This window comes from Myotis daubentonii, chromosome 16 (genome assembly GCF_963259705.1).
Source record: "Myotis daubentonii chromosome 16, mMyoDau2.1, whole genome shotgun sequence".
Classification (NCBI taxonomy): domain Eukaryota; kingdom Metazoa; phylum Chordata; class Mammalia; order Chiroptera; family Vespertilionidae; genus Myotis; species Myotis daubentonii.
Window position 1 is genome coordinate 44,134,828 of NC_081855.1, and position 22,408 is coordinate 44,157,235.

General features: G+C 46.5%; 1 protein-coding gene and 3 long non-coding RNA genes across 6 annotated transcripts in view; 2 read left to right on the plus strand and 2 right to left on the minus strand.

The window, feature by feature from the left end:
* LOC132218786 (uncharacterized) overlaps positions 1 to 22,408 on the plus strand; it is a 449,343-nt gene that overhangs the window by 295,155 nt on the left and 131,780 nt on the right. The window lies entirely within an intron of this gene.
* LOC132218776 (uncharacterized) lies at positions 2,242 to 8,286 on the minus strand. 3 transcript variants are annotated; one of them, XR_009449268.1, is made up of 3 exons: positions 7,542 to 7,956; positions 6,370 to 6,579; positions 2,242 to 2,256 (listed from the first exon to the last, which is right to left on the minus strand). It is a non-coding gene; the product is annotated as an uncharacterized LOC132218776 (long non-coding RNA). The 3 variants fall into 3 exon arrangements; XR_009449270.1 differs by lacking the exon at positions 2,242 to 2,256 and having other exon boundaries at positions 6,493 to 6,579; positions 7,542 to 8,286; XR_009449269.1 differs by lacking the exon at positions 2,242 to 2,256 and having other exon boundaries at positions 6,493 to 6,693; positions 7,542 to 8,286.
* Positions 14,985 to 16,891, plus strand: LOC132217854 (uncharacterized). The gene is made up of 3 exons (XR_009449026.1): positions 14,985 to 15,112; positions 16,227 to 16,383; positions 16,760 to 16,891. It is a non-coding gene; the product is annotated as an uncharacterized LOC132217854 (long non-coding RNA).
* Positions 15,311 to 17,592, minus strand: LOC132217853 (C-C motif chemokine 4). Its single transcript, XM_059668280.1, has 3 exons — positions 16,845 to 17,592; positions 16,251 to 16,365; positions 15,311 to 15,692 (listed from the first exon to the last, which is right to left on the minus strand). Exons 1-3 carry the CDS (start codon positions 16,918 to 16,920, stop codon positions 15,605 to 15,607), a joined length of 279 nt encoding a protein of 92 aa, XP_059524263.1. The 5' UTR covers positions 16,921 to 17,592; the 3' UTR covers positions 15,311 to 15,604.

Sequence of the window (22,408 nt, forward strand, 5' to 3'; positions counted from 1 at the left end):
CTGTTTTACAATACACAGACATGTTTATCACCGTACTGCAACTTTCCACCCTTCAGATGGGGTTTCTCGGAAGTTTGCTCAACTCTATATTTTGGATACAGCCGAAGCTACAAGTAAAAGATTAGCAATGCCAGAAAACCAGGGCTGCTCAGAAAGACTCATGATCAACATCATCAACCTCATTTAATGAAATAAATGAGTTAACAAAATCATACAAGATGCTACATGAGGTAGAAAAGGAAGCCCAATCTGAAGCAGCAGCGAAAGGCATTGCTCTCACAGAGGTAACAATGGCAATTATTACGATCGGAACAGTGACCCACGTAGATATCATTCTCCCCGTGTAACCGAGGTTGCTGCCATATTCAGGAACGAAGATGGAGAACCTCCTTTTGAACGGGACTTGCTCATTCATTGTAAACCAGATCCCAATAATCCAAGTGCCACTAAAATGAAACAAATCAGTATCCTGTTTCCTACATTAGACGCAATGACATATCCTATTCTTTTCCCACATGGTGAAAAAGGCTGGGGAACAGATATTGCATCAAGACTCAGAGACAACAGTGTAGTCGACAATAACACTAGACAAAATGTAAGCACACAAGTCACACAAATGCAGTAGTATGGATTTCATCTCTCTGTGCGGAACACATTCAATCCTATTTTAATTGCAGGAAAATTAACTCAATAATTTATCATGGATTCATATTCAAAAATGGAGGCCAGTTGGATAAATTTCATCAAAGCAAACCAATCTAAGTGAGAGTTGAAAAATATAGTGGTTTGATGGATTATCTCAAATCAAGATCTGAAAATGAAAACGTGCCAATCTGTAAAATTATAATACTTCCATCATCTTTTAAGGGTAGTCCCAGAAATATGCAGCAGCGATATCAGGATGCTATGGCAATTGTAACGAAGTATGGCAAGCCCGATTTATTCATAACCATGACATGCAACCCCAAATGGGCACATATTGCAAACAATTTACAATGCTGGCAAAAAGTTGAAAACAGACCTGACTTGGTAGCCAGAGTTTTTAATATTAAGCTGAATGCTCTTTTAAATGATATCTGTAAATTCCATTCATTTGGCAAAGTAATAGCTAAAATTCATGTCATTGAATTTCAGAAACAGGGACTGCCTCACACTCACATCCTCTAATTAATTCCCTTTCAATGTGCACGAATTTCGTGCACCGGGCCCCTAGTGTGTATATATATATATATATATATATATATATATATATATATATATATATATATATATATATATATATATATATATATATATATATAAAGCCTAAGCGACCAAACAACCAAATGACCATTCGCTATGACGAGCACTGACCACCAGAGCGCAGACACTCTATGCAGGAGCTGCCCCCTGGTGGTCAGTGTGCTCCCACAGCGGGAGCACCGTTCAGCCCCGTGGGCCATCCAGCCCTGCAGCAGCCACTCACTCCCTCAGTAGTCCTGTAGGTCCAATCTCCAGAGAATATCCAAGCACCGATGGACTAGTGCTGCCAGCAGGATCCTGACAGCACTGTCAGCCTCTGGGAAGTCAGCCTCAGGCACTGTGGCCACTTCCCCTCCCTAGAAGCTCCACAAGGAAGAAATGATATAAAAGCGGCTGCCAGGTGGCTCCAGACAACCAGCACGAACGTAAGTGGGGGAGAGTTGGAGGGCAAAGATCCTGGGCTAGCAAGGGTGTCCCACCGCCCACCTGGAGGGCCGATCACATCCAGGCCCCCACGCCCTCCTCAGGACGGATGCCAGAAACAGGGCTCATGGTTTGAGAGCTTCAATGCAGCGGTGCAAGCCTCTCCAGATCGGGACTGACTGGGAGAGAGTCCGTGGCAGGCGCAGGGGCTGGGATGAGCAGGGGTGGCAGGTGGCGTCGGACTGCGGGTTTTGTACCGATTCCCGCAGACCGTGCAGAGAAACCCCACCGGTGCACCGGGCCTCTAGTATTATAATAACTATGGGTGGTGACAGCTGGGTTCTGAAAATAGCAGGGGAAACACTTTGTAAAGTATATGATTTTCCAATCACTGCGCTGTGTACTTGAACCCAGTGTACAATAATACTGAAAGTAAAGTGTAATTGTAAAATTAAAAATATGTAAATTGAAATTTTTAAAAAGACTTACCTATTGGAATCATGGGGGAGCAGACGTGACCACAGGCCTCCCTGATGCACTGTTCTCCTTGCCCTCAGTCCCTGCCCGCTCTGCATTGGTGCTCACAGATGCCTGAGGAGAGGAAAGACTAGTTAAAAGCTTTTAAGTCTGACACTTGAAGAATAAAATTTTAAATGCCTTTACAGTATCATCCAAAAGCCCATCAATTATCTAAGTTAAATCTAACAAATTATATTCAGAAAACTACATAATATTACTAAGAAAATATTTGAAAAGATCTTAATAAACGGAGTCATATACTGTCTTCATGGATTAGAAGATTCTCACGATCATGAAGATATGAGTTTTCCCGAAATTGAAATTTAATGAAATTCCAATGAAAATCTTAGAAGGATTTTTAAATGAAAATTCATAAACGAATACTAAAACTTATATGAAAGTCCTAAAAATGAAGAATAATCAGGACAATTTTTTCCTGTTTTCTTATCGGTTACAGTTGACATACAATATTATATTAGTTTCAGATGTACAACATCGTGATTATACATTTATATAACTTATAAAGTGTTCACCTTGAATCAAGACAATCTAGAACAAAGATGTTGGGGTTGGAGGGTAGGGAAAGGGTGGAAGAAAAAGATGAAATTAGCTAATTTTATTATGACTATTACTCATAGTAGTTCACTTATAATTATCCACGTAAAAAGAAGCAAGCAAAGGTAATACTTAAAGGTGTTAGTATAAGAGAACTATTACAACAAAAATATAAACCTTTCTAAATACAAAACATATAGTAAGAGAGAGAGAAAGGGAGACAGATTACACCACTAAAATAGGTTACACAGTGAAAGATCATCTAGCTAATAAAGAGGAAATAAAACTGTAACAGTAAACAGGTATGAGAAATCACACTGTAGGAGTTCTTATCTTTTAAAGATACATACAGAAGTCATCTACAATAATAAAAGCGTAATATGCTAATTAGATCAGATATCCTTCTGGACGACCTTCCAAATGAAGCCGGGGCTGCGAGGGAAGCCCGGGTCTCGGTGCCAGAGGGAAGCTGGTGCCCACAGCCAGGGGAAGGAAGGCCTACTCCTGCACGAATTTGTGCTTCAGGCCTCAATTATGTCATTAAATAATGCCTGGAATTTTCTTCAAAATAGCATGAGATGAGGGGAAATGAATGGGATTATGAAAGAAGAATGATTACACATTAACAGTGGTTGAAGCTGGGTGATGGGTATGTGGTATATCATTATACAATTCTATCTGCTTTGTATGTGTTTACATTTTCCTATAATAAAAAGTTTAAAAATAAACTATTTGTCCTTAAAAACAAAGCTATCAATTAATCTTAGATTAAATAGAATGTGTCAAATTTCTCCCAGGTCCTGTAAGGACTGTGCCCCAGAATGTACATCTCAGTGAGAAAGTCCTTGTGAAATAAATAGTACATTTCCCAACTCCATAGCCAACATTCCCATTCTGATCTACTCACAGTTTCCACACAGCCAGTCCAAACAGCTCGTGCTGCACCTACCCTCGCACACTAAGATTTGGTTAAATGATTATTTGGAGGAAGAAGGTGGAAATAAGCTAATTTTCTGTGTAAACTGGGCTGGGAGAGCTGTTAACTGCAAGAGTGTACTGGTTGTTCTTGGTTTATTGGTTCTATGGGTGTCATTTTTTGTTTTCTCAATCACTTTGCAAGGAATGGATATGACTTCCAAGAGAATAAGGCTATCAGTTCATTCCATCGAAAGGCCCTTTGTGGGATCTGTGATTTTTTTTTCTCAAAGTCAAGGGCTTATTTGGAATTAAGAAACAAACTTTGTCCTGATTAGCGTGGCTCAGGGGTTAAGCATCGACCTAGGAACCAGGAGGACATGGTTCAATTCCTGGTCAGGGCACATGCCCAGGTTATGGGGTGGATCCCCAGTGCGAGGGTGTGCAGGAGGCAGCCAATAGATGATTCTCTCATTGTTGATGTTTCTATCTTTCTCTCTCTTTCCCTTCCTCTCTAAGGTCAATGAAAATATATATATTTTTTAAAGAAACAAACTTTGAAAGGCATTGCCTCCAGGGATACCTTCCTACAACCATCTGTTCACAGACTTCCAGAAGAGTAAAAACCAGAGCAAAGGGAACAGACCAAGTAAGCAAACCTTATGCATGTGCTATGCCTTGAATGTGCCCTGGAGCTTGGCATTTCAAGAAGGTAAATAAATAATCACATAAAAAAGAGCACTTAAAAAAGTCTTTCCGAATACAGGCTTTTACATGACTTCCTTGTCTAAAGTATGCATGCGCAGAAGGTGAGGGAAAAGACTCCAAAGCTACCTGGCCAGGCTGGAGGAAGTCTCAGATTTCTGTGACCCAACTACACACATAGGTACATTGCTGCTGTGTTAGGGACGTGGGGCCAACTCTACTTCATGGCATAGAATTGGGGAATGGTGGGTTGTCAGGAAGCCACCCATAGACTGTACATGGGAGAGGCAGCCAGCCCAGAGGTGATGAAGAGCTTTGGCTGACTGAAAAATGCCTACCAAATATATACTTATAATTCTTCATTTTTAAAAATATAAATATGGGTTGGCAGTGGAAAACCAAAGGGATACTAGGAAAACTTTCTTTAAAGCTTATAAAACCCGTTGCAGATGACTGTGTGGAAAGAGAAAAGACCCAGTCAGTGCTCTTTTGCTCCACCCTCCCTGTCCTGCTGTTAAATATGAAACATAGATAGTCCATACGTATCTTTCTATTCAGACTGTAACACCTGACCAGGAGAGCCCTGCCAGTGAATATATTCCCTCTTTGGGAGAGAAGGTCAGCATGGTACAGGGCATGGAGCATTTACCTAAAAGCCAAACAGACATGGAGGAGAAGACTGGCTCCTCTATTCATTAAGAATGTTTGGCCTGGCTGGTTTTGCTCGGTGGTTGAGCATAAACCTATGTACCAGCAGGTCATGGTTCAATTCCCATAGGGGCAGTTGCCCAGGATGTGGGCTCAGTCCCCAGTGGGGGGCATGTGGGAGGCAACCTATTGATGATTCTGTCTCATCATTGATGTTTCTATCTCTCTCTCCATCGCCCCTCTTCTCTCTGAAACCTTTAATAAAAACAAATTTTTTAAAAAGGAGTGTAATGTTGGGCAAGTCATTTAGCTACTTGGACACTCTGTCTCTTCATCTATAACATTTACAAAAAATTCTGCTACTGAGATGATATTATAGAGTTGTGGTGAGTGTAAAGTGAGATACTACATGTGAAATTGCCTGTGCATGGTGTGTGTTAATTATCCTTCCCTAACATGTGGCTCCAAACTCTGGGAGACCACAGAGTCTGACAAGTCTGCATCCCTACAGAACCTGTATAGACTTCAGGACTAACTAAAGGGCAGAAACATAAGTGGACGTTGTAGGATGCCATCCTCAAGTATCTGCAGGGGAAGGTCATACCGTGGCATTCAGAATGGCAGACAGTAGGTGAAATTGTTTGAGAACATGTTATGGGTGTGCTCATGAGCCCCCAGTAATGACCAAGAGAGACAGAAGCATGGTGGGATTTGGGGTGTGGATGACCAGCCAGTAAAAGAAGATATCAAAGCTAATATGCCCTCATTCCAATGCACAGGCTGCTGAGGCCATGGGCCACCAAGGTTATAAGATGTGCTAGACGGCAGGGACAGGCAGGCATGGCAGACCATGGCAGAAGACTACGTTGGGGCAATCGAGGTGGAAAAGTGAACAGAGAGCGCTGGGAGATGGAGCTTGTAGGGTCAGCCCAGACCATCGTTTTTGTCAGGGCTTCTTTGGGAGACCCAGGCTTATCCTCTGCCTCAGGAAAACTCTGAATCAAAGACCCCACCCACAGAACCTATGTCCCAACTTATCCTAACTCCTAACCACTTCCCAGCCCATGCCACTCAAAGCCCCACATCCCAAGGACCAGGGTTGTTCTCATAGTGTTAGGCATCCAGTCCTGCTACATGTCAGTGTATTGCCTTAGAATAGGGTATCTCTACACTTGCTTCTGCTCCTACTCCTTCTGAGTCTCGCCTAATAAAGGCTGCTACTATAGGCCTGTTATGTGCTAGAAGGTCATTTTTTTCCTTGACCAAAATCATATTCCCAGAATGCTTGAGAAAATATTATCATGCCCTTTGCCCTGTTTAGATACATGGACATGGAAGGAGGAAAGAAACTAGCTGGCAGACCTTGCCTTTGATCTATCCTGAGTGCCTCGTATTCATGGGCTCAGTACAGGGCACACAGTCCGTTCTGTTCATCCACAGAGGGTCTACCAGAATGGCTAAATGGGAAGAATGACACAGTCTCAATAATGCCACAGGTAAGATTTATTTTGCACACAAGCTCCTGAGAATCAGACACCACCACGGTAGATCTTCATTTTCTGGGATAGACGCCTGTCAGGAATGATGTGTTAAAGAGTGTTGTTATGCCAAGCATTAGATTCATGTATCCAGGCATGCTTAAACCACCCCCCCCCATTCTTCTTCCTCGTGATCATCAACATCATCCTTTTAAAATATATATTTGGTCTTGACATTTCCTCTACTCAGAAACCTCAACCAGTCTGCCCAACTCTTTGGCAAGGCAGCTCATTCCTTTCTGGACCCTGGCTTGGATGATCCTCCACTGAGATGCTGCAACTTCTACTGACCACAATCTCAATCACTTTCCCATCTCCAGCGTAGGACCCCATTTCCCCATCATCTGTACTGTCCTTCCTTACTGTGGCAACCTTTATGCCTCCTTTAAGCTCTCCCTTAAATGTTCTCTACTCTCTGACAACCCTGCCAAGCCGCACTAATCCACCCACTAATGCAAAACCAATAATTATTCCCTGTGCCTCCACAGACCTTAGTAGAAATTTGTGCAAAGCTGTGGTCACCCTGGGTTGTAATTATTTACATAGTTCTGTCTCCATGAACTAGCTGTGTTTACCTTTTCATCTCAACATCAGCACAATGCCTGACACAGGAGATAATCCATAATTGGGGTTCTATTTCCTTTCCCTCTGCCTCCCAGGATCACCCATTTTCAAGGAAGAGTGAAGCCCCTTTGGTGGGGAAGGGGAAGGAAGGTGACAAACCCTGGGTCAATAATGACCTGTGAATCTAGGATCATGGTTACTTGTCTCAACTGAGAACCCCCTCGGGGACAGAGACAGGGATAGGGCTTCTCTTCAAGGAGAGGGTCTTAGATAATGCAGCCAGGTATCCTTCTGCCATTCACTTCCAGACTCTTTTTCTTGGAGTTACCCAGATTCTTATGTGCAGTGGACATGTGAACCTCCATCAGCCCCAGGAAAGTGCACTGGGGAGTAGTTAACACCCTTGTCAGCTCTTGACTGATTTATACTCACCACAGGGATAGCAGGTTGGCAGTCATGGCCACATCCATTGCTGCAGCATTTCATTCCACTGGGACATGATTCATCTCCTGAGCAGAATTCAGCGCAAAGCCCAATGGCGTCTTCGGGCAGCTTGGGGCAGAGTCCAGGTCTGTTTTCCCCTGAAACATACAATGGTGCTTGTGGAGTCTGGAATAGTCACTAACCAGGTATAAAAACTTCTGTTAGAAGTCTACGGGCTCACTGCTAGCAGGACTCCCACCTCTTTCATTTCTTCCTTTGTACTCCTGCACCCTCCCTCAGCCTCGGCAACTCCACCCTCACACTGAAGCCCCCATTGTCACAGTCAGGCCCTTAGGAGAATGTTCTCCCTGCTGCAATGGCTGCCCAGTCCCAGCAGGCAAGAAACCTGCTCTGTCATAAGCCTCTTCTTTCCTCCTCATAAGATATTAGAAACCTTTCTGATCCCAGACATCCGTCTTTCCAACTCACACGTACCCCATGTTCATGCCGGAGCTACTCCTTGTTGGAGCCCTACATCCCAGGCACATGTAGAGAGAGCCCCAACTTTTAATAAGGCCCAACCTGGCCTGATAAGAAGAATGGGGCCCTGGCTGGTGTGGCTCAGTTGGTTGGAGCATCACCCCACATACTGAAAGTTTTCAGGTTCAATCCCCACTCGGGGCACATATAGTAGGCAACCCACCAATGTTCTCTCTCACTTCAATCTCTCTCTCTCTCTCTCTCTCTCTCATCAATAAGCATATCTTAGGGTGAGGATTGAAAAAGAAGAATGTGAAACGCAGGGCGATCACTCCTGAAGGTTAAAGACAGTGGGTCTGATCAATGTCAAATCTCCACTCGGCAGCCTGTTCCTGTGCCACACCATCCCAGGTAAGAAGCTGGGCTCTGAGCCTTCTCTGCTCTCAGGTAGGACCCCCTTAGCACCCTTACTTCTACCCTTACTTACGTGCCTGAGCGAAGGCCATCTCCATCCCCAAGATGACAAAAGCCACTAGTACAAAGACTGTGCCTGTCTTCATGTTGGCCTTTGATGTGAATGCACACACTGAGCCCAGCCCCAATTTATACCCTCAGTGACACCAGAGAGGAGTGTGAGGGGGGCAGAACAGTAAATGTGTAACATGATCTAGTTACTTTGTTCTATTTCGTAACTGATGTCTTTCTAAGTAGGGAATGTTTTCTGATAGATGGAAATCCAAACAGGAGAGTTCAGGCAAACTTTGTTCATTGCTACATCACAACTTGGCACTGGTTTTCCTTGTGTCTATAGAAAAAGTGGCCAAAGAAAATAATTTTGTGTATAACTTAGAATTTCAGAGTAAGAGCTTAAACTATGCAGCTATGTGTTATGCCACCTGGTGCCTCCTGGAGGTCCTGTTCCAGGAGGATTCAATGTGCTTCTGGGAGAGATGGTGAACGGGTTGTGCTCTGGAGCCATCCCAGGGCTGAGATTCCCAAGTAGGAGTGGATAGAGGACCTCCCCTTCATCACAGGGTAGGTAGTGAGGTCGCTCATCTGAGAAGATGGATGTTCAAAGACCACAAGCTGGCAGGGCTGTTGGGGATGGAGAGACAGGGTCCATTCTTAATGGTGGGTGGTCTCTGAGCCCACCCTGCTCCATACTGAGAGGTCCCTAGAGAGAGGCCTGTGTGGGTGATCTACAATGAGCTGAACTACAGGAAAAGACTGTTAACAGTTGCACAGGAGCCTGAGTAAGAAGCCCACCCTCTTCCATATCCCAATTACAGAATTTCAGAGAAGGGGTATAGAGGTAAAACTCCAATGACTATAGGAATGAAGAGAAGCCTGCTTTGTCCTTGGGGTCAGATCTGGGACAAGCACCTCATGAGCACCTGTGGGGAGGCCAGGGTGAGGTTCTCTGAGATCACAGGAACACTAAGCGAGCCAAGAGAGGAGGGCTCAGACCGGCCATCCAGGTAGTTAGCTCACACCCAGCATCTCAGACTCTTTGGAGGCTCAAAGGGTACAGCACCCAGGACCCCTCCATCTGAAGGAGGGACCAGGGTACCTGACGAAGACATGCAGCTCAGTACAGGGTGGAGATCAATTGCTCAAGGCAGCACAGAGCACAACATAGAGCACAACAAAGAACCAAATGCAAATCCGAGGTGTCTGGCCAGATGCCAGACTGCTAATAGCATGACCTTGGTGAGTGTATGGGGCCAAGGTGGAGAGCCCCAAAGAACTTGCAGGAGAGCCCTACAGAGCACTGTGGGCAAGGGGAGGACTCCCTAATCCCTCTCTACAAGTGACAATACCACTATAACTTAATTAACATCATCTTCAAAGGTTTGGGGGTTTTTTGCATTATTTTCATGTGTTTGGTATGTGTGGGAATGCTCGCTCCTCAAAACCACACATACTTCTGAATCCTGCTCGCAGCACCAAGAATTCGAGCAAGTTCCTCCTCGGACCCCGCTCACTATACTAACGTTGGGAGAACAGGTCCTGATCCTGCCCCACTACTCCAACTGTCAGGTCCAAGCCCCTCTGCTAGGGGCAAGACCTTCTCAGACACTGGGTGGTAGATGGAGAAGCCATGAGAAGTTGAGTAAAGGGAACAGAAGGTAGTATTTTCAATGCTTCAAGAACTGAATGTCAGAATTAAGTTTGTCCCAGAGTACAATTAGCAAGAACTTTGTAAATGTAGACATACCAAAGGAGAGGTTTAAAGCACCCTTAGGATAAAGGCTCAAAACCTAAGGCCCTGATGGTTTGGGCATTCCTTATTTTGGCTTCTGTTGTTCCGTTTCCTGACACTTTTAAAAGGTTGTTGAATCTCTGAATGAACTCATAAAAGAATGGTAGCAGCCTTCATTACTTCCAGAGAAGAGAACTGGATACTTGGGTGTAGAGCTAGGAGGGAGATTTATTTTTTGTTGCATATGTTTTGAAATTTTATACAATATCTACTGTTATCTATTCAAAAATTATTAATTTCAAGACCACTGAGTGCATGATAGCAAAACTATTGGGGGTGGGGAGGAATTCCCCACCACCCTGTTAGTATCAAGCCTGTCTTTCCCTAAAAAAAAAAAGTTCTCTTTTCTTTAAATAAATATATGTTAAACAATTATCAATATCTAAAATTAAACTATTGTCAATGTAAGAAACGTCTAAATCTGTAAATAATTTAAAAAATATATTTGTATTGATTTCAGAGAAGAAAGGAGAGGGAGAGAAATAGAAACATCACTGATGAGAGAATCATTGATCAGCTGCCTCCTGCTTGCCCCACACTGGGGATCAAACCCATAACCCGAGCATATGGCCGGACTGGGAATCGAACCATGACCTCCTGGCCCATAGGTCAACACTCAACCACTGAGCCATGCTGGCCAGCCTCCTGTCGATAATTTTTATGACTCCATTTGAGCCAAACTGATGCCAATTGCCGGGAAGCAGAATCTTAACAGATTGAGAAAATGCTCCTGAAAATGGCAGTTTTGCAAATTATTTTATACATTAGAATAAAAGGCGGATTACATAAAATTCATTGGTAATAGATTAAGGGGGCAGGAGAAAGCAAAGTGGGGAAATCTCTGCGATTAGATAAAAAGCAAAACGGTGGGTATAGGATAGTTAACATCTCTAGCACACAGAGGTGGTATTTGGGCAATAAGATAACAATGTGGTCTCATGCTCTGGTTGTGCAATTGTACCTCAGAGGAGCCTGGAAAAGATAAATACTCTGGCATTTCCAAGGTATGTTATCTTAGTTGCACTAAGTCAATAGGCAGGCTCACTCAAAGGTAAAGATTAATCTTTGTCAAGGAAGCTACAGGCCTAGGATGTGACCACCAGCCATGACCCACTCTGAGTTAGGAATTTTAATGTCCAGACCATCCTATGTGGCTACTTTCCGTCTCTGAGTTTGTAAGGCCCGTCATGCAGGCCTCCCTTGCGCTTGTCAGCTTTGGTATGTGGCCCTCTTTTTGTCCACACTATTTAAAAAGGAGAAAAATGCAGTCACAACTTTTCCTCAATTTCTCTACCTTTTTCCATTTTGTCTGCTTAGGGTCCATGGAACCCAATAGGAGAGGCGTTAAGAAGGGAGCACAGGTGGAGACAGCTAGAAAAGAGCGAGAGGACAAGTCCTGGGGGTCTGGGAAGGGTGAGTGTGGAAAGGAGCTCAGGACAGCCATGTGGCCGCTGAGCTCAGCCATGAGGAAGAACTGTGGTTCCTTTCATCATCCCCAGCTCAACCTGCATCCTTGGTCCCTGCTTCTGCTTGCTCAGCTCCTGGCCTCCTGGGAGGAGGATGCCTGGCATGGAAATGTTACTGAAGACTCTGGGTCAGGGTGAGCTAGGGAGAGGACAAGAGTTTACATAAACCAGAGCATGAGGAAACAGACTCCCTCCAATAGGGAAAGAGGATCTGTGAGGCAGACACTGCAAGAGAAGTGAAAAACACAGGCCTGACTTCCCGCAGCTGCTCCACCAACAGTAGTCTCTGCCCCTGTTCTGGCTCTGGCCTCCTCCCAGAAACCCAGAGAAACCTCAACTGAAAAGTCAAGTAAGGAGATACCAGCTCCCTGGTCTCAGGGTAAGAAAAGGAAGTTTTATGAAAAGAAGACAAAGGAAAAAACCAAAGTCTCATATTGTGCAACAGGTGAAGTCCCACATTGCCCTACCCAGAGGACTCCATGTTTCTGCTTATAATTCCCGGATGAAGCATTTCTTCACGAGGGTAACCAGGTCTCCTGCAGCTTCTGGGGAATGGAGTTCCTCCCTTCTAATTTGCTCAGGGGCAGGGAGGTATCGAGGAAAAAGATTCCACTGTGAGGGAGAGACCCAGATTCTGGCCCTAACCCTGCCCCCTCTCTAATAATAAAGCCAGAGACAGGTCTGCTCTACACTTCCTAGGACAAACGAGAGGATACAATCTTCCAGATAGGAATTCAAGGTCTCCCCGCCTCCAACCTCAGAGGGTCACAGGAGTCTCAAGAAGGGGCAGGCTTCCCCTTCACCTGGCTGGTGGGTTTTGTGCCCTTCATGAAGCCTCAGTCTTCAGTTTCAGCTGCTGATGCAGACCCTCCTCTTGGGATGTCTCACCCGTTATCGTCCATCATCTTGGAATGTGTCCACTTCACCCTGGGTTTCTCTTTCAGGGTGTTTTGTCTCACTTTCTAGAATGTTCCATTACCTTTCACACTGAGCTGGAGGGAGCCACTGGCGGTGACTCTTTAGTTGGTGATTGGATTAACTTCCTATTGCTGCTATAAAAAATTACTACAAACTTGATGTCCTAAAACAGCACACATTTGATTCTCTTTAAGTTCTGGAGGTCAGAAGTCCAAAATCTGTTTCACTGAGCTGAAATCAAGGTGTCAACAGGACTGCTTTCCCTCTGGGGCTTGAGGGGAGAGACCATTTCCTTGACTTTTCCCACTGCATTCTTGCATTTCTTGGCTCCTGGCCTCTTCCTCCATCTTCAAAGCCAGCAGCTTAGCATCTTGCTTCAACTGTCACACTGCCTTCTTGCCTTCTGTCATCAAATCTCTCTCTGCCCCCTCATTTAAGGATACTTATGACTACAGTTAGGGCCCAACCAGATAATCTAGGCTAATCTCTCCCTCAAAATACCTAACTTGATCACATCTGCAAAGTCCTTTTTGTCATATAAGGTACTATTCACAGGTTCTGGGGATTAGGATATGGACATTTGGGTGGCTTTCCTAGTGATCTATACCTTGTCTCAGGCTTGGGGGTCACCTACTCTGTCTCTCAACCACTTCCCTCAAAATTGAGTTGAGTATCTTTAGCCAAAGACTACCTATACCATAACCTTTCAGGCCACCCCAACTTCCTCCATTCATTCCCTTTAGGCCCTAGGACAGTGCCACTCAATGGGACTTTCTGCCATGATGGAAATGTTCTATATTTTTGCTGTCCAACAGGGAGCCAGCCACTAGCCACATGTGGTCAGGGAGTACTTGCAATATGACTAGTGCAACTGAATTATAAATTTAATTGACATGTAAATAGGCACTTATGGCTAGTGATGAATATATGGAATAGCTCAGATCTAGGCAGATGGAAAGCAGAAGCCAAGACCAGTCAGGCCCTTTTTCTGCTAGCCTCTTCTCACCCCATTTTGGATCAGCTCTGCCCCAACTCCTCCTCTCAGTCCCTGTGGAACCTAAAGGAGGTTTCCAGTGGGGCTCTGGGATGGTGGATGGCTGAGGGCAGGGCAAAGAAGGGAACTGTTTGGCCCCAGAGAGGCAGAGTCCCAGTTTTGCTTTTGCATTGGACTACGAACTCTCAAATATTTTACAAGGTTGCCCTCTTTACCCTACTTTCAGAATGAGTTGTCCTTTTTGGCTCCACAGAGGCATGTCACAAGGAGCACAGAAGAAGGGACTAACCTGGGATGTGGTACTGGCTGGAGTTCCGCTCTGTCACCCATCTGCTGGGTGGCCTTCAGCAACTCTCTTCTCAGTCCTTGGCCCTCAGTTTTCATAATACGAGAGGGTTGGATGAGACCGTCTGAGAGGTTCCTCCCAGCTTTAATAGACTACAATTCTGTGTTTTGTAGATCAAAGCTTGATTGTGCACGTAATTCAATCTCAGAGCCCTGTTCTGACTCATGTAATAGTTCTGATCAAAGGGTTATTGAAGGTTACTCCCACAATACTCCAGAACCAAATCTGGCTTCTTCTGTCCTCATGATAACACTCCACCTTTGCTTTGGGTTTAGAGAGCTGACCCACTAACTAATCTAATCCACATCATGGCACTAGGAAGACAGACACAATGCCCACTCTAAGTGAAAAAGCTAGGCTCAGAGAGGGAAAGAGAATGTTCCAGATGTCAGACCCTGTGATGGGTGCTTTACAATCCATATATATAAAAGCTTAAGCAACTATCCAACCGTTCAACTGCCCGACAGTCCAACTGGTAGCTATGACGCCCACTGACCACCAGGGGGCAGACGTTCCAACCAGTAGCTATGACGCCCACTGACCACCAGGGGGCAGACGCTCTACGCAGGAGCTGCAGTGCTGCGGTGACTTGGCAACTGAGGTTCTTGGGTGACGCACCCAGAACCAGAGAGGAGGGAGCCCGATTCCAGGGTGTGTCACCCGAGAAACTCCCTCTTGCAATCTGGGACCCCTCGGGGGATGTCAGAGAGCCGGTTTCGGCCCAATAACCACAGGTCAGGCCGAGGGACCCCACTGGTGCATGAATCTATGCACCGGGCCTCTAATAACCTCATAATAGTCCTTGCAAATGGATAATATTGCCCCCACTTTACAGGTGTAAAAATTGAGGTCCAGTAAGGCAAGATGACTTTCTTAGTGATATGCTGATAGTAAGTGGAGGCCCGTTTTTATGACTCTGAACTACCTCGTCTTGCCTCTATATCATACTCCTGCTGCTATTTACAACTTCTCTACCAGATGTTGAGATGCTAACCCTTAGCATCACAGCTGTCCTTTCGGATCATCCCCTCATGGTGCTCTCCAAACAGACCTACAAGCCTTAGCAAGTCACATCATCTCTGTGCCTCTGTTTTCTCATCTGTAAAGTTGGAGGTAAGAATCCCAAATTCATAAGGGTGTTAAAATTCTTGGTGAAAGTATTAAGTGAGATCATGTCTTTAGAGCATTTAGCCCATTTGAAGTCCTCAGTAATTGCTCATTCTTATGGTGTTTGGAAATGGTAGTTTGTCCCTATTAATAACACCAGGCAATTCCCTTCGCACCAGATCAAATTAAAACACAAAGAAACTATATATTTTTAAGTTTTATTATAAAAACACATGGAATCAACTGCATGACCCATGTATCCGCAATAGCAGAGAAACTGATGGTGGACCATCCCCATGGGGGACATGTGCCCTTTGGCAAAACCAACATAAATTATGAAAATAACACAAAATATAATAACAGCACATAATAAAGATTAAATTGAGAGACGGAACAGGGACTACTGAGAGAAGTAGTGAAGGTGGAGAAGGTGGGTCTCAGAGAAGCGTCAGGCCCAGGTGACCTTCCCTGGAGACCTGCCTTTGTGCCTGGAGCAGCTCAGTTCAGTTCCAGGTCATTCATGTACTCCTGGACCCAGGGCTCACTGGGGTTGGCGCAGATCTGTCTGCCCCTTTTGGTTTGAAATCTGCGGAAGGAGGAATGGATAGATTAGAACTGAATGGGCCCTTGTCTGTGGTAGATACTTCCCTCTGCTTGACCACAGTTCATGTTGGACAGCTCTAGTGGGTGGGAAGACCCTTCTGGGGTGGCTCTGGAAACAGACTCCCTGTAACTTCCACCCTGGATTTAGCTGTGGCCTCAGCTAATTTGGTTCCCAGATTAGGAACCAATGAGTTTTATAATCAACATGACTGTATCTCCCCATTCATTCCCTAGTGCCCCTAGCAATAACCTTTCTATGTGTTTTTCTAAGATGTTTTAAGGATCAGCCCACCTTCTTGTGCTATTTTTTACTTTCCCTAGTTTTCTAGCATCTGGCTCATTTCCTCCCCAGAAATGTCCTCCCCCTGAATCTTGTCCCTTGATTCCCTCCCAGCCCCCTCCAGGATTCAGCAAGTGACTTCATGACCTTGTTCCTTATGACTTTCTGGGGGGCTGCAGCCCTCAGGCCTGTCTCCCTCCTGTTTGATCCTCACCCTTCCCTGCCCTTGCTTTCCAGAGAAGGCCAGAAGTTGATACTCACACCACAGCGGGCTGGGAGCAAAGGCTGCTGGTCTCATAGTAATCCATCACAAAGTCCCGAGGAAGTTTCCGGAGGATGTAGGAGAAGCAGCAGGCAGTGGGAGGGTCGGAACCCACTGGAAAGGAAGGCCGAGGTGAGATCAAAGCTCTACAAGACGCTGCTCCTTTGGCTTTTAGTTATGGATATTCATGGGGCATCTCTGTGAGCTATGAGAGCCCAAATATGGTCCCTTGTCTAATCCCATCCACCCAGAGTGGGAGTCTTTTTCTGAACATAGGATCCTAAGAGAAGATAATGGAGCTGGATTGGGTCTCAGAGCACACATCGAACTCCATTTAACAGATGAGAAAGCAAGACACAGAGAGAGACGGGGGCTTTCTTGAACAAGTCTACTGGTTACTGTTTCTTAAGAAAACAGAAACTTGAATGTTACCGAATGTCTAGTAGACACTACATTTAACAGCAGACTGCTTAAAAATCTCCCCAGCGCCCTTTTGTCCAATCCCCAGATGCCACTGTTGGACCAGCCCCAACTAGAAAAGTAGGCTCCCTACACTATGGCTCTAGAAGCAGTAGCTGGAATAACGGACTTACTTGGTGCTGAGAGCACTGGAGAGCAGAAGGCCGCCGCTAGCACGAGGAGAGAGAGGACAGTCACACAGAGCTTCATGGTCTTGGCAGAGAAGAGGCTTTTCTGGAGCTGAGACTGAAGAACCCAGAAGCTTCAGAACCCGACTGTGTTCTGTGCTGATGCTGAGCTGGGATCCCCTCTTTATAGGAACTCTGAGGACTGGGACAGAGGTGGGAGCATAGGAGGGCAAGTGGAATTTCCAGGGTACAGATGATGTCATGGTGCCGATACGGAAACTGAAGTAGCTGAGAGTGAGGAGCTCTGCACAGCTTCTCTTCCCCGGGGCGATGTCATCACGGTGGAAAGGAGGAGGAGGTGGAGGGGAGACGTGGGCTGCACCCTCGAGGGAAGTGGTACACCAACAGCAGTGACCAAGACCGAGGAGAGAATTGTAAACCTGAGAGGAAGGGTGCAGCATTCACACCTGCGAGAAGGACTTTAGACACGACAACCATGCTGTTCTTGGTGGTTGTCACCTCCAGAAGCTTCATGTCAGTCTTTCTAGAGTTGCCATAAGCCTGGCCCCGAAAAGGAAAGGGGAACTAGAACTCCATGTCAGATTTTTGGACCTCCTGCAGGGCTGAGTCACCCTAGTGCCTATATGTTTCTTTGGGTATAAAGAGTTCAGCATGGAATGTGCAGAAGGGCCCAGCAGGACACTGACCTATTTATCGAACAGGCACTGCGTGCCAGACACTGGGCAAGCTGCCTTACACACATAACATCAAATCCTACCTTGACCTGTGATTATTTCCCGGAGGCAATAAAGATCGAAGAACAGAGGAGAGTTCACTGATAATTTCAAGGCTACGATCTTAACTGGCGGTGCCAAGACTGAAATGAGATTCTTCTGACTCTAAAATCCATTTACTTTTCACCCTGTTGTCGCAAATATTGAATGTGAACACAAAGGGAGAAGTTATTGCCCACCAGGGACACACAAAGAACCATCTTATTAGGGCTGAATTCAGGACAGGAGTTTGGGTCAGTCTGTCCTAGAACAAAGAGGGGACAGAAGGAAACAGAAGCAAAGATTCCAGTATGTTCACTTGGACCCATAATAGAAAACGAAAGAAATAAGTAAGAATCAAGTTTGGAAAACCCACATAAAGAATGTTCCTCCATAATTTATGAAGTGATCACCCCAATAAGTCTAGCACCCACTTGAGACATGTATAGTTATTACAATATTATTGACTAATTCTCCATGCTATACTTTACATCCCCATGACTATTTTGTAACTGCCAATTTGTACTTTTTAATCCCTTCATCTTTTTTTACTTTTGTAAATTATCCTATCTAATAAAAGAGAAAAATGGTAATTGGCGTATGACGATACCCTTTTCATTGGCTAATCAGGGCTATATGCAAATTAACTGACAACTAAGATTGGCTGCCTGCCGCTGACTGCAATCGGAAACCCAGGCGGCAGCCAAGAGCCAGAGAACCGAGCTGCCTTTGCTCGGAGAAGCCAGGCCTCCTTTGCCGGCTTCTGTGATAAGAGAACCTGGCCGCCTTTGCCGGCCCTAGGCCAGTAATGGGAGAAGCTGGGTGGGGCAGGGAAGAGGCGGATGTCTGCCTGGCTTCTCAGATCACTGATCACCAGTGATGGGAGAACACCCAGAGGCAGGACCAGAGGCCAGGCTGCATAGCTGCCTGGGGACACCATCTGGACCCCAGGGGCGACGCAGCCAGGCCCCAGAAGGAGACCCAAGGCCCGGGGCTGAGTTGCAGCTGTGGTACGCAATCCAGTGCCTGGGCTGAGGAGACCCAGAAGGAGACCCAGGCGCCGGGGCTGTTTTTGCCGCTGGGGCACGCAATCCGGTGCCCAGGCTGAGGAGACCCAGGGCCCCGGGCTGCGTCGCAGCTGGGGCACGCCATCCGGTCCGGGGGCGATACAGCCAGGCCCCAGAAGGAGACCCAGGCACCAGGGCTGTATCGCTGCTGGGGCACGCGATCCAGTACCTGGGCTGAGGAGACCCAGAAGGAGACCCAGGGGCCTCGCAAGAGGAGAGTCTCCATGGTCAGATGGCATGGTGTCGGGACAGGAATAAAGACCCGAGGTGACTCAGATGCCTGGCCACAGGGTTAGACCAGCCAGCAGGGCCTTTCAGTTGGGACTGGGGTGGGGGTGGGGCGAGGAAGGTAAGCCGGAAATAGAGAACTACAACTCCCAGGAGGCTTAGCGGCCAGGGCCTGGGTGCCTGGCTGTGAAATCGGATGGGCTGTAGTTTCGCAAGCCACTTTAAACTAGAGGCTTGCAAGGTTGGAAGTTCTGCGCCGGAGCCAGGGAGAAATGGAGCTGGAGCAGAGAGAGGGGTCCATGGCAGCTGTGGGCTTTGAGGAGTTCTCAGCACCTCCCTGCTGGGAGCTGGCACTGCCTCCGCTGAAGGTGGTCACATCCTGGAGAGCGAGCTTGAGACCGAAGTGGAGTTCGTGTCTGGAGGTCTGGGCAGCTCCAGCCTCCAGGAGCGAGACGAAGAGGAGGAGGCAGCCTGAGGCCAGCAAGGGCGGCGCCAACAGGAACTCAATCGCAGGAAGTACCAGGCGCTGGATCTGCGCTGCAGGGAGATTGAGCAGGCGAAGGAGCGGGTCCTGAACAGGCTCCATCAGATATAGAGGATAACATGGAGACTCCAGCAGGAGCGGAGGTTCCTCATGAAGGTGCTGGACTCCTACGGTGACAACTACCGGGCCAGCCAGTTCACCATCTTACTGGAGGACGAGGGCAGCCAGGGCAGAGACGCCCCCAACCCAGGCAACACTGAGAACGAGCCTCCAGAGAAAGAGGGGCTGTCCCTGCCCAGGAGGATGCCAGCGCCCACAGAAGCCAGCAGCCCGGCCCCTGGCGAGGGGCCCAGCAGTTGGAAGAGGCGGCGAGTGCCATAGGAGGGGCACTGGGCAGGAGTCCCGCTGACTCCGGAGCTGGCCCCCGTGCAGATAAAGGTGGAGGAAGACTTTGGCTTTTAAGCCCTAGAGGCTCTGGACTTAAGTTGGGTTTCTTGGGGGCCAGACAAGCTGCTGCCCTACCCCACCCTAGCCAGCTCCCCCTTTGACTGACCCCCCAATAAATGGACCCGATGCAAAAAAAAAAAAAGCTTATAGAGGCATGTTTATAGGATCAAGTAGTATAAATATAGATGTAACAGGACAATAAAAAGAGAACCTGGCTATGATGATAACCTGAATGCTGCCTCTGTGTCATTCCTTCTTTGGGAACCCCTGGACCTGCTGGGGCTGGACCCCAACATTCCTCTTCTTATAAGGACTTCAGTGAGATGGGCTAAGGGTCCCACTGGAACTGCCACAATTTAATGTAATCCCCTCTTTAAAGATCTTATCTCCATATACAGGTACATTCTGAGGTTCTGGGGATTAGGATTTTAACATACATTTTGTTGATTACCCAAATCAACCCTTAACAACCAGCATGTTTCAGCAAGTAGATTCCTACAGGGTTATTTACCAAACATTCAGAAGTATTTTTAAAAGAGCTAAGCCCCTCGCCCACCGTGTGGGCCCCTCCCAGCGAAGAGCGAAGGCCTGGGTTCCGGGCACCGGAGGAAAACTGGTGCCAGCAGCCAGGGGAAGGAGCCCCCAAGGGGCCCCAGATTGCGAGAGGGCACAGGGTGGGCTGAGGGACCCACCCGAGTGCACAAATTTTTGTGCACCAGGCCTCTAGTATATATATAACCACTTATGCTGTACATCAGAAATTAATATAAAATATTGAATGTCAACTGAAATTGAAAAAGAAAAAATAATGTTCCTCTAATATATAAATGGGATTGGATGTACCTAGCAATGAATTTATCTATGTTATGGTTAAAACATGTAATCTAAGCATGTGGGTGTTTCCCAGCCATTCATAGGGGATTCCTTGTGTTCATATAAAGCCCTGCCTGGTCCTCTAGCTGCTTTCTGGGAGGGCTGCAGTCCTGAGGCCTGAAGTGACCTGCCCTGCCTGGTCCTCTAGCTGCTTTCTGGGAGGGCTGCAGTCCTGAGGCCTGAAGTGACCTGAAGGTGATTAGGTAAAGTTCACCAAGGCCAGGAACACAGTAGTACATGCAGAGGGCAAGTGAGGGCAATTAGGACGATTGGATCAATATCTCTATTTACCTTCCAACCACTCTGACCCACCTGCTCACCCCAGCTCCACATTGCTACCTGCCTCTGCTCCGAGAAAGAAGAATGAAAACAGGAAACCAGGCCCCCTGGGTGCTGTAGAGGTGTGGGATAGGCGGGGGGCAGAGCAGCATCTTGGGGTACTTCAGAGTCACTAAATATAGCACAATGTCATCCGACCTCACATCACTGCCTCCACCATCACCTACACACACCGCAACCCACACACATACCAACTGTTCCTCTTTCCTCTACTTTTTCTATCCTCACCCTTTTCTTTGTGCAAGTCTTGCTTCAAATGTTCTGATCTTTACCAAGGCCCCTACCCCCAGCTCTAATGTTCTGTAATCCCTCATATCACATATGCCAGTATCTCTCTTGGTCTCTCCTGGTTGGTGGGTTTCATCTTCATGTATCAAGGACATTACTTTAAGGGAAAGAGGGTGTGTCTTGTGTTCTTTGGGATCTACACAGACTTTGTTATCCATTCCATTTCCATTCAACCTAGAAGTCATCCGCTTTTTGTCAGGGAAGGCAGAGCAGAATGAAGTCCCATCCCTCCCCTCAAAGAGCTCTTAGTCTAGTGATGGTGTTGACAGTGACAGAAATGACTATCCCATGAGATGGAATAAAGTTAAGTGTCACATCAGAGGTAGAAACAAAATGTCAGAGCTTCCCTCGGCTGTAGACGCATAGTTCCAAATCAAGTCTAAATCCCCCTGCGTGCTGAGGAGGAGCCCTTGCTGTGGAGACCTCTGTCTAAATGAGTGGGGTGTGCTGATCTTCAAGCTGTGGAGGGACCTTGAAGATACTCTGGGGCATTAGGAGAATGATGATAGATAAGAATGGGTGATGAGTCTGCACGGAGCCACACAATGAGTTTGCTGGCTTTTGCTTCTTAGCCTCGATTTGATCTTTGGCTCATGGAGGAAAAATGTTTTGTTCATGAAGGTCCCAACAATAATATTGTGTTCACAGAGAAATTCAACACCAAGAGCACGAAGGCGTGTTAATATGTTTAGCTAAATCAATATGGCCGCCAAGATTTATCCATTGAGGCCATTTCTAAACAATAGGTGACAGAGAATGATAGCAAATGCCTCTCGGGTGCACAACAGGAAAGTGCTCATCTTCTCTAGAGAACCTTCCCTGGCCTCTCCTCCAACTGAATTCTGCACCTCCCCCTGTGCTCCCACAGCTCCTGAGCTACCACCATCATATCACCTGAAACAAATCTATTTGATCACCGCCCCCCTGGAGAGTGAGCTCCTTGGTGCAGAATATGTGTTATGCCTATCTCTGTGCACTCAATAGGTGTTCAATAAATACTTGTTTAATAAATGTCCAGAAGCAGCCCAAACTACCAGTTTTAATGGGAGGGGGTGTGATAGGTAACATGGA

What these genes read in the sequence shown, in the direction of transcription:
- LOC132217853 (XM_059668280.1), bottom strand. Translation starts at nt 16,920, where the DNA reads ATGAAGCTCTGTGTGACTGTCCTCTCTCTCCTCGTGCTAGCGGCGGCC. An exon ending in TCCAGTGCTCTCAGCACCAA is followed by an intron (nt 16,366 to 16,844) that starts GTAAGTCCGTTA and finishes CTTCCTTTCCAG; the next exon opens with TGGGTTCCGACCCTCCCACT. An exon ending in TGCTCCCAGCCCGCTGTGGT is followed by an intron (nt 15,693 to 16,250) that starts GTGAGTATCAAC and finishes CTCCTTCCGCAG; the next exon opens with ATTTCAAACCAAAAGGGGCA.